The sequence below is a fragment of the Telopea speciosissima genome, chromosome 7 (assembly GCF_018873765.1).
Source record: "Telopea speciosissima isolate NSW1024214 ecotype Mountain lineage chromosome 7, Tspe_v1, whole genome shotgun sequence".
Classification (NCBI taxonomy): Eukaryota; Viridiplantae; Streptophyta; class Magnoliopsida; order Proteales; family Proteaceae; genus Telopea; species Telopea speciosissima.
Window position 1 is genome coordinate 25,329,289 of NC_057922.1, and position 11,824 is coordinate 25,341,112.

General features: G+C 40.1%; 1 protein-coding gene across 1 annotated transcript; it reads left to right on the top strand.

Moving 5' to 3' along the window:
* Window positions 1–1,304: 1,304 nt before the first annotated feature.
* On the top strand, window positions 1,305–4,607 carry LOC122666644 (protein XRI1). Its single transcript, XM_043862683.1, has 9 exons — window positions 1,305–1,544; window positions 2,451–2,506; window positions 2,595–2,717; window positions 2,808–2,947; window positions 3,153–3,216; window positions 3,308–3,410; window positions 3,489–3,529; window positions 3,784–3,873; window positions 3,966–4,607. The coding sequence occupies exons 1-9, from the start codon at window positions 1,525–1,527 to the stop codon at window positions 4,241–4,243; spliced, it is 915 nt and encodes a 304-aa protein (XP_043718618.1). The 5' UTR covers window positions 1,305–1,524; the 3' UTR covers window positions 4,244–4,607.
* The last annotated feature ends 7,217 nt before the right edge of the window (window positions 4,608–11,824 follow it).

Here is an 11,824-nt window from a genome sequence, read left to right on the forward strand (position 1 = left end):
GGCAGCACGTTTTTACCTGCTTTGATATGTGGGCCCCACTGGATCCCTCCCTCGCCTTACCCTTAAATCTAGCACTCACTCTCTCACTCTTGTTTATAGACAATATCTTCCCTCTATGAATTCTACAAATCTATACCTAGAATTACAGTTATACCCACCAGCATTTTCCTTGAAATAGTATTTCACAAGGACCAAAATGCCCATGTTTGGCCAGATTTAGAAGAGGTGGCTTGAACCTGGTTCTATCTTGTCTATATTTTAAAAATTTTGGATCAGATGAAGGATGTCCATGGATCCCTCTGAGGGTCTATCAATGCCCAATTGCCCATCCACTTGATCTTGACCAATACTACTGATATTTTATGCAATATCTAGATAGGTCCGATCAGTCGAGCGAGCTCAAGACCAACAGTGTCTAACCCGGTTCTTCGATCCCAAGATTAAAAACCTTGATCTTTTGAGGCTATCAAAGTTATTTTTTTGCCAATCATGAACATTATTCAACTAGATTAATAGAACAATTGCATTGAATTTGTTTAAGGACTAACTTGCCAAAAATTTATAGTGTGTATGGCCCTTGCACAAGTGTATGACCAATGAGGGTGTGTGTAGGGGCATCAATGGGGTGAGATTTTTCATTTCAAGGTGTGAAGTGATCATTTTCCAGAGTCTTATGTTTGAGTGCAAGCTACACGCAGCTTGGTAGAAATCTTTTTCCCTTTAGTGATTTATCATATAGAGCAATTTGATTTCTTCCAAAAGGGATTGGGATCCTCTCTAGCACACCAATCCTTCTAGCGCACATTCGACAGTTGGGATCATCTGGGCATGCACCCCTAGTGGTTCCAGCTATTAGAGGCGCGCTAGAGAGGATTTCTTTTCTTCCAAAAGACATCTAATTCATGGTTTATTACATGAAAATTATAATGCAATTAACTGATTTGATCATTAACCCTCTAATCTATGGAGAAAAAAAAGTGTATCATGAACCATGTGATGAGAAGAATAGATGATTTGCTAGTTTTGTAGAAGAATAGGGAATAGTTACCAAAAAAAACGAAGAATAAGGAAGTTTATGATGATGGTAGTATTGTAATATTTTCATGTTAAAGACCTGAATGGAAATGGCAGCTGTGTGATTGGCGTGAAAGTAGTGTCTAAGGATTCACAATAAAAAGTGCGAAATTAAGAACACTAGAAAGATAAATCAGAAACTAATCGTATAATACTAGATGATCCCCACAAGTAACGGAGTAACGGACTATGACTCTATGAGTAGAGCCCTTTCGCTCTATTAATGGTTACCCATATTTCTATGAGGAGTCAAGAGAGTAGAAAAGAAAAACCAGAGAAGTAACACATTCGGCGGACTGCACATTTCTCAAGCTACACTTGGATTTATATATGTTAAATTCTCAATATAACGGCTAGTTTTAGTTTTTTTAGATTGTTCTGAGCAAGATTGACTTGGGTTCTCACTGTCTTCTCCATCGGCGCCATCAGTTACCAGCGAAAGTTTGATACATGGATTTCAACACTGATATGTGAGTACCAAATCAATTTCTGTGGTTATGGGTCTTTTTATTTTCTGATTTTAGTTAATGGGTTTGTTTGGAAATGAGATGTGGAGTTTGGTGTGTTGGAGTGATGGGGAGAAGGGTTCGTTTGATTTCTGCAAAAATTTTGACGGGGAATGAATATATGGTTTTAGGCTTCTGATTCAATTCATGGGCTGTTAAGCTTTTTCCATTATGTGTTTAACATTTTCCTTTTTACTTGCCATATATTACCTTGGAGTTGAACAAGTATAGACTTATAAGTTTCTGGTGAAATGCTTTGGGTAGATTCAGTTCCTTCTCTTCTCATCCGGAAATTCTTTGTACCCCTCTGTCCGTCATTAGTAATTTCTGATCCGGAACTCTAGATGCGGTCTTCTATCCTGCATTTGATTATCGATTGTTATGGGCTTCTTTTAGTATCTTCAGAGAAATTCTTATGTTCTATCCTGTTGTAGAAAGCTAGATCTACTGATATTCTTTTCTTCCTTATTCATGTAAGACTGCTTTGTCTTATCCAACAAACACACACACAAAAAAAAAAAAAAAAAAAGCTTTTGTCTTATGTTAGTATATCAGTGAATGTTGTTTCATTGGGCTACCATCATGTCATTTCCAACCTGTGTATTTCTTCAGTTTTTTGTGCTGTTTTGCTTCTTCTCTGAAAGACCGTCCTACTGTTACAATAAAATGCAGCATTTGACCTAGATTTGAACCTAAAATAGCCCAATTACGTTTGGGTTTTCTTTCACATTGGATGGTCTGGTTGAATGATTTGACCTAGATTTGAACCTAAAATAACCCACTTGTGATGTTTTTCTACCTTTTCACATTTAAGCATTTTGTGACTTCTGATCCAGTTTTATGATTTTAATTCTGCAAACTTGTTATTAGTGAACCGTGGGAATGGCAAGGTGATGAATTCCATCTCCAAAAGGATTCCCATTTCGGTAAGTCCTTGCTGTGGTTCTTTCTTAATAGTGAAGGACACATGGAAGAAACTGTCTTATTTTGAATGATCCCTTTTGGATGCAACAGAAATCTCTAATAGTCTATGGGATGAAGTAAACCAGAATGAAGAAAGTCTCTCCTACATGTTTGATGAAACAACCCCAATTAAAGCTTGCGGGGATTTAGCATTCCATGTTACTGACAGTGGGAGTATGTTCTGTTTTCCTCTATTCTTTGCTTTTGTATGTAAGTGGTATTGCATTCCATACCCTCTTTTTAATTTGAAGGGTTGTGTTTCAGAAAATATGAACCAGGAACAGGAAGAGCATATGGAGTCTTCATCGCATTTAAAGAGGAGACGGATGTTACAATTCAACACAAGTACTATGGATCATTTTTATTGCAATGAACAGATCTCATCTGCATTTGTAAAATCAAAGGTTGGTTGAGATCTGCCATTCTCTTAAAGGCTTATTTTCTGTGGATTTGAGATATACGTTTTCCAAGCAGCAAAAATGTATGTGTTAGATTGATTTTTATCCCTGGATATAGTAAGGGTGTTTGGGTGTTATGGCTGATGGGAATGTTCTGATGTTTACTTGTTAAATTATGAAATTTATGCATTGCATTTTTTCCTCTCTTCAGGATAGGGAGAACCAAGTTGGAGCAGCTTTACCTATAACTTCCGATTGGGTTTCAGAACTCACAGGTTTTCTTCTTGCCAAAACTCATTTTGTCTCCAACCAGAATTCGTCAAGAATAGTCAATACAGTCTATTCTAATTATGATATGTGTGTTAGAAGATAGGGCTGCCTCTGGTAACGAGAGTCTGGATCAGTCTTCTGAGGGGTGGCTTGTCAATTGCTTCAACGACACTGAGATGCATTTTAGCTCGGATGATATGTATGCTTCTTTCAACTAAAGACATTCAATTAGTCATTATCCACCTTTCTATTAATTGTTTTGATGCATGGGCTACAGGAATGTGCCTGGAGCCTCTGACGAGCAAATTGACATTACAGGTGCATAATCTATATTTTGTTTGCGAATTTGATTTAACAAACTTGTTCCCATGGGAGTTGCCATTTGAAAATTTGGTTGAACCCATCTAACCCAACCTGAGTTTGTGTTGGCATGGGTTTCCTCTTTCTCATCATGACAGCACCTTCATGGAAGCATTTTCATTCAGTACTTTTATTTGATCATGCACTTCTTATCATCAAATTTGTATCACAATTATGTTTTTAACATTGGACTGCTTTTCTCCTTCCCTTAGAGTTCTGCAATTTCCCACCTGAGGTGGAAGTTAATATGGTACACGGCGGTGGCGGGTGTTCGACCCAAACTCCTAAAAGTGCTTTCAAAGGTATTTGTCTTTTCCTTATCTTCAACTTGTAGCTTGTTCTGTTTAAACTCTGAAATTACCGTATGATGGAACTACTTGTGCTACGTATTTAGGTAGGAAGTCTTTCATTCGAACTCCCACAAAGATGTCTTCTGCTGTTGCCTATCCTTTTGCCCTCATCAAGCCCTGTGGTGTCCATGGAAATGTTACTCTGAAGGACATAAACCAGCGGATTCAAACTCCACCTCCTTCAAAGACAAAGCAAAATGATGATGATGCCTCTGCTTCTTATCCCACTTCAGCTTTTTCTGGGAAGCCTGTGGTTGTTAAAACCAAAATCCACACTGAAGGAGGAAAAGGAAGTATTACAATCATGAGAACCAAAGGCTGAGTAGATAAGTTTATCTTGCTTTGCTTTTTCTTGGTGACTCAGTGGCTCCTTCTCTATATCCATTTTGTTTCTTGAGGTTGTAGAGGTTTTCTGTATGATTTTGTGAATTCATCAAGTGCAGAAGTTGGTGGCGAAGGGTCCAGTTGTTCTCCATGGAATTCATTAACACATCAAAGTGTTTAAGATTCCTAATGAGTTGTGAACAATCCAACAGTTGATACTTTTATACATGAAAACGCTGATTTCAAGACTGGAGTAAGGATGTTGATGTGTTGTAGATCCCCAAACCCCTCTTTTGGCTTTAATATAGTCTGTTAACTGCCGCCATTTATTTCTATAATGTGAATAGTATGTTTACTTGGTACTATTTGTCTCTTTGAGCTGTCTGGACTCTTGAAGCACTTATAGTTTGCTATCTCTACCTGCTTGTGTTCTCTGTGTGCTCATTTCACTGAATTTATAGCCCCATATTATCCTGTAATTACCAGTTCCATACGAAAAGTTAATTGAGCTACAATTTGGTTGTGGCATTGATATGGACCTTATGAGAAGGTGAAAACTCTGTGTGAATGGAACATTGAACTTTTTCAGTCGTGGAAACAGATTCAGCAGAAACTTCTAGTGCTGATGTATGGTAGTTGGGTGGTTCTATTCAATCAACCCTTTATTAATAGCGATGTTATGGTTTAAAAGTCGGTACAAGTTAGGCATTGATCTGTAATGCTTGAAAATATGAGTGTTTAAGATTGTGAATTATGGGATTTATTGCTGTGAGATTAGAGCAGTGTTTGGTACGCATTCTTGGAATGCGTTCTAAGTCCATTTCGCATTTTGAGATGAAAAAAATGGTTGTTTTTATTGTCTGAGAATGCAAAATCGACCTAGAATGCATACCAAACACAGCCTAGGTATTAATTTGTAATGCCGAAAATATGAGATTGTTCAAGACGGTGAAACATGTTATGCTAGTAATAACAGATTTTGCTTATGCATGAAGCGGGGCTATGGATCTCCAGAACTGCTGAAAAAAGCAGAGAGAGTGATAGGAGAGTATGTCCTGCAGGAAGACCGACTCCTCCCTGTGCTGTCTCGCCTTTCCTCTCCAGGGACTCGATAGGAGCCATGCCTCATAAGCAGAGGATGGTAGCACACAGGGTGAGGCGTGTCTTGCTGATACACCCAGCTTATGATGTTGTTATAACTGTCCCCATTTTGTATATAACCAGCATGGGACTCACTGATTTTACAGTGCAGTCCCAACGAAGGTCTTCCTTTTAGGAATAGGACTAGGCTCCGGTTTAACCCATCCTGTTCCCATCAAATGAAATCAAATCGAAACTAAAATTTAAACTTTTGTAATCATTATCTAACATGATTGGGGATGAGCTAGCTCACTGGTAGGTGGCAACTGGACAGTTGGGTCTACCCTAAGTTCAAGAAATGGTTCAACCCTCCATCCTTCTTGAAGTAGAAGTAATAGTATAGTAGTGCAGTAATATGTATGGCCAGTGAACCCCCTTGCTAGTGGATTCTTGTCTGGCCCGATGTGTGGCCTAGCACATCCCAAAAAAAATAAAAAATCTAACATGATTTTAGAACCGAGTTTCCCTCCATCCACGGTGAATGGGTATTGGGTTGGTATTTTGGAACATACTAAAACCCTAGGATGGTGGGTGAATGTGGATGCCAATTCTTAAATGACAAAAGAAAAAAAAAGGAATGACAATGTTAAATCCGTGCCCAAAACCCGGTTTGAAACCCGATCTGACCACCGGTCTGGTTTGAATCTTTTGTGTAGAACCGGGAGCGGAGTACACTCGTGAATTGTGAGTCATAATACTCAAACCATTACACAAGACTGTCAACCACGAAATGGGGGAAGTTGTCGAGGAAAGATTCACCATCAGAGACAAGGGGGAAAATCGTCCACGAAAGCATATTCTTGGAATTCCCTTATGATGGGGATTTACGGGGCTCGCACCTGAATCGTCCTTATCCACTTAGCGATGACTGGGAGTAAGTCACTATCTAAGTAACTCATGCCTATGCATGACCATTAATAAGCATAAGAACTAGAATGGGCTTAGGCTTAGGACCTTAGCCTCTTTCTATTTGTAACTAGAACTTAGGCCATGGGCCATGGGCCCAAGTGGATCTAATGACCCAATGACTTAAACTAGACCTTAGGCTTTCACCTAACCAAATAAGCCCCTAAGCAAATGGTCTTAAGGACTTAAAACTAACCAAACATGACCTAAGACTAAAGTGAGGTAAATAGGGGTCAAACCACTATTCACCTCACAATAAGAAAACCTAAATCGTGGAAAAGAAAGAAGAAGAAGAAAAAGAAGAAGAAGAAGAAGGAAGAAGGAGAAGAAAGGAGAGAGGTGGAACCCAAGCTTGCTCTCCTACATTGGTGAGCATTCTCTCTCTCTCTCTCTCTTTCACTTCCTAATTTATAGACTTAGGGTTTGGAATTATGAGCAATGAATGTTTCACCTACCTTATTAGAAGAGCCATTAATGGCAAATCCTTGATGCTTAACTATGAAGCACCTAACCCTACCTTAAACCCATTCAGCCTTTTCCATTTATGAACCCTAAGTTGGGGATTTACCTCCATTTATGGGTTTCACCAACCCTCATGGAAGACCATAGATGTGTGGTTTGAGGGATGTTAAATAACATTGATTAAAGACACTTCCAAACCCCAATACCCAAACCCATGAGTTCCCTTCCCATGTGTATTTTAATGGAGGAAAACCCAATCAATCGATCATTGGGTTTACAAACCCATGTTGGGGGTATGCTATGGCACCTTGATTGAGTTGTTTTCATGGCCAAAGAGACCTCTAAAAACCCCTAAGAATACCCCATTTTACCCCAAGGTAAAACCATTCTCAGAATGGCATGAACAGCAAGACTGGCACATGGACAGGCACATACAAGTGCCTGTCCCTGAGAAACTAGATTTGCCGGTGGGAAGTCTGAGAGGGACAGGCACATGCAAGTGCCAGTCCCTGAGAAACTAGATTTACCGGTGGGAAGTCCGAGAGGGACAGGCACATGGATAGGCACATGCAAGTGCCAGTCCCTGAGGAACTAGATCTGCCGGTGGGAAGTCCGAGAGGGACAGACACATGTAAGTGCCAGTCCCTGAGAAACTAGATCTGCCGGTCCCTGAGAGGGACAGACACATGGATAGGCACATGCAAGTGTCAGTCCCTGAGAACCTAGATCTGCTGGTGGGAAGTCCGAGAGGGACAAGCACATGGACAGGCACATGATATAACCTTGTTCTATGTGCTGGTCCCCTATTTCAGCCTTGTTTGATAACTTATGGGGCCCAACTCTTCTAGCCCTAAGGCACTAATCTCTCCCCACGTTGTACACCCTCTTTAGGTTGACTGACCCGGCTCGGGGGCGTATTAGTACGTGGGACAGTGTACTTGGCATCGAATGCCAATTTGAAGAACTCCGTACTGACGATTGACTGAGAATCAAGTTGAGTGAGTTAGGCAAACGTCTTAATTTATGGAATGTTTGTGTGTCGTGTCTTGCGAATGCCATTCATGCATGTGTGCTATAATATATAATTATTGGTAAGATATAGGACGATAAAATATAGGACGATATAAATGTTTAGATGTTGATAGGACTTTACATTCTTGTCTTGCGATATTATTTATTTTATTGCACTATGGTGCGAATGGTATTGGATTTAGTTATGGGACTCGGGTGCTGGTTGGTGCTGGACCTGGGGATTCCATAATATGGACTCACTCATGGTATGTAGATCTAGGGCTTCGGAAGCGGGATCCAAGTGCCGGTGGGTGCTGGGCTTGAGATTGCCGTACTTGAAATTGCATTAGAGTTGTCCATTGCATTAGGTGGAAACGGGATGGTGACCGACCGACTACCTTCGGTATTCACATCTCGTACTTGTATACGTACGTATGGGCTAGAGGGGCGAGAGGATAGCCGGTCGACCGTATTTCGGTATCTATGGACTCGACCTCTGGCCTATGCACATGCGTACCTCACTCATACAATAGGTGAATGCTGGCTAGGATAAATGTTTACCCAGTACTATGACCCTTACCGACAGGGGGTTAGGTGTCGATTAAATCTGTGGGTTCCGACCGTTATTCGGGTATACCCACCTGGGCAGTTCGGGCATCGACCGTATTTTGGGCCGAACGCCAGGACTGGATTTAACTTGGAGGTTTACGTATATCTCTTGGTGGAGACCGATACGGCTGGCTTCCAGCGTAACTCAGGTTTGTCATCGCCGGTATACCATCCGTTTATGGTACCGATGTCGGGGATGCTACCTAAGGTGTTGCTATAGTACTATACCTGACTTAGTTGTGTGTTAGGTGGATAACAATAAAACTATACATCATCATTCATTCATGTAGCATGATTGGAAATTGTATGTGATGTACGGTCTACCTTGGTGGTATGGGATACCTTGATATCCGTCCATCATGTATGGTTTGTAGTCAACCCCATTCATTATTATTATTGTGTATGCTTGTGTGGCTTAGCCACTCATTGGGCTCAGTTGGAGCTCACTTCTCGAGGAAATATATTTTTAGTTGATGCAGGTACATTCGAGCAGGACGGCGCAGAGTTCAAGACTCCTGAAGAAGGTCATGAAGAGTGGTGGACTCCGGAGTATGAGGATCATGGACCGGAGTGCTACTGTGAGATGTGTTCCACGAGGGAACAGTGATTCTTGGCTAGTGGCCATCTTTTGTTACACTTTGATAAACTATCTTTTGTTTCAAAGGTGTATTCTTTTTATTCCTTTCTTGATAGGTGTATTTATTATACAGTGATAATACATAGATCATGATTAGAATGAATTGTACTTGAAGGGGTAAACTTGAATAGACAATATTTTATATGCTATCACCTAGCTTCTGCTAACTCTGATGTTATTAATATTAATCCTTTCATTTTACCTATTGTTTGTCGTTGTGAATGAGTTAGTCTTGGATACTGCATCAGTGATTCTGGTGGTTGGGGAGCGTAGTTGTATGCTTCGGTTGCATTTTCCGTCGGTTCAGGGATGGGGGTGTGACAGACAATGTCACAAGGGTATGGTTTTTGTGTACTGTACATAGTTGGCGCTATGACCCTTCGTCAAGTAGGAGGTAAAAATGATATTACACACCTTCCTCCTCTCCCCATCTAATGGTTTTTTTTTTTTAAATCCGAATATTATCTAGGATCCGGGGAATCCCCTAAAACTTTATTAGATAAAAGAAAATATTGAAGGAGCTTTTTGCCATGTTATAAATCAGCTTAGACCACATAAATTGGTCTTCTTTTTGGGTTGTGCAACCCCTCATTGTTAAGCCATTTTAGAAATTTTGTTTGGAACCTATTTTAAAACATTCAGATTGTTATTGGTGAAGCCTGATCTCAGTCTAGAAAGTGTTGTGGTGATTCTTCGACGGGTTATTTCTCCTTCAAAACACACCAAAATGGCCAAAAAGTGCATACATCAACACCATAGGTGCTGTTACCTGTAGAGCTCGTTGAGATCTTCGATTTGATATGTATTTCTCCCTATGTTGGTTCAGGTCTGAACCAGATCAGGTGGGTCTCTAGGGGTAGTTTTGTACTTTCTGGTTTAGGGTTTTCTTATATATTGTAGTTATCTCTTTGAGAGATAGGAGAGTGAGGGTTTGTATTTCCTTCACAGAAATAGTGGAATCATTCTATCGTCCAGTCGTGGATGTAACCTTCCTTCTTGGGGGTGAACCACGTAAATCTTGTCTTGTGCATGTGCTTGTTCTTCTCTTGCTCTTCGTTTATCTTCTGCAAAATCACCATTTTGGGCGTTGTTTTTCTAACAGAGACATCTCAGTTGAAATAGCCTGAATAGTTTGAAAAATTAGATACTTTAAACCGAAATGTTTTCACCAAAAAAGGCAAATTACGTTAGTAAAAAAATATCTTTTCTTCTGATAAGGTACCACAAGTTCACCCTTACACAGAGGACTTTCTCTACAACAATCTTTTTTACCTCATGAAGATTTGGCAGTCTTGGCTCTCATACTAGATAGATGGAAAACTCCTAGTAGGAGGTAATCTATGACTTGTCCCATTTGTATGGCCTACTATGTAAAGGATAGGAAAATAAAAATTATTTATCTTACAACTGATTGGGCATGTGGTCCTACATATTGAAGCAGTAGAAGATAGGTGGGCTAAATATCGTTCTAGTACAAGCGAACCTTGAATCCATAAGTAGAGAAAAGCGGAAAATTTACTTTTATTCAAACTGTAAACTACTTAAAAAGGATATTTCACAACCCTTATATAGAGAGGCTTGCTTACAGAAGAAAACAAAAGTTTGAAATTCAAAATTCAAAATTCAAAATTCAAATTCAAATTCAAATTGCAAAAATTTTGGCAGATTGTTTTGCCTTCGAAATGCATGAAAAAGGGCCAAAGAATGCATACATCAACGCCATAACCAGAAGAGCTCGTCAAGATCTTCGATTTGATATATAATTCGCCATATTTCGCTTAATACCTCCGACCAATCCTAGTGGACTTCTGCTAGTCCAACTGGCTCAAGAACTCATTTGATATCTCCTCTACATCACATATGTACTAGTAGTAGCCTTAGCTTGTACACGACCCTTTTTGCTCTAAGTGAATCCAGTATTCCTTTTGTTGACATCGGATAGGGAATTTTTTATATTGTATTCGATTTTCCTGACATTCGTTATTGTGTGTTGGACGTCGACCATAGTGAGTTCTAAGTTGCGGTTTGTCAGGAACTTTTCTGTCATGCAATACACTCTATTTGACATTAATCGAGGTTTTACCGGTGTCGAATGAGCGTTGTCCAACGCATTAATCGAGTTTTTATCGGTGTCGAATGAGCATCGTCTAACGCATTGCCGGAATCAACAATCTTGTATTGCGTGCCATCCAAAATACTTTTGACTCCGACAATGACTAGTTTTTTGTGTCTTCTCTCTTAGAGAGACACATCTTTTGGGTTCCTTTGGGGACTTGTTTCCAAGGGGAATCTCTTCTTTACAAATAGAGGTCGTCTTGAAGATATGATTTCTAATTGTTATATCACCCCCTCTCTCTCTCTCCTTTAGGCTGAAATTTAACAGATGGTCAATCCAAATTATTTTTAAGATGCACAACTATCAGAATAGCCACATCATCATTCTATATAACACAATTTGATGAGCCATCCAACCAAAACTTGGATGGATGGATAACTCAGCCGGATCATTATCGTCTCTTGTTCCCTACCTAGTATAGTGGTCCAGTTCCTCTCATAGGAAGCGGAAAATGATGAACTTATCCCCTATCCGAACACACTGCCCGAGGGAGGTTAAAACGTCATTTCCACCTCCCTATGAGAGGACTGGACCACTGTACCAGACAGGGAACAGGACAGGAAAAAAATTCCACCTAGGCCCCATCAGGAGTTTCACTTTTATGGAGTATGGTATCCAACCTTCACAGTTAGTTTATAACAACTGACTAAACGTTCAGAAGATGGGCCCATTGGGCGACCCGGGCAATGAAGGCTGGC

Excerpts from the sequence above, each read along its gene's own strand:
- LOC122666644 (XM_043862683.1), top strand. The coding sequence starts at position 1,525 with ATGGATTTCAACACTGATAT. Across the intron at positions 2,507-2,594 it reads CCAAAAGGATTCCCATTTCG|AAATCTCTAATAGTCTATGG; the intron begins GTAAGTCCTTGC and ends TGGATGCAACAG. Across the intron at positions 3,217-3,307 it reads TTGGGTTTCAGAACTCACAG|AAGATAGGGCTGCCTCTGGT; the intron begins GTTTTCTTCTTG and ends TATGTGTGTTAG.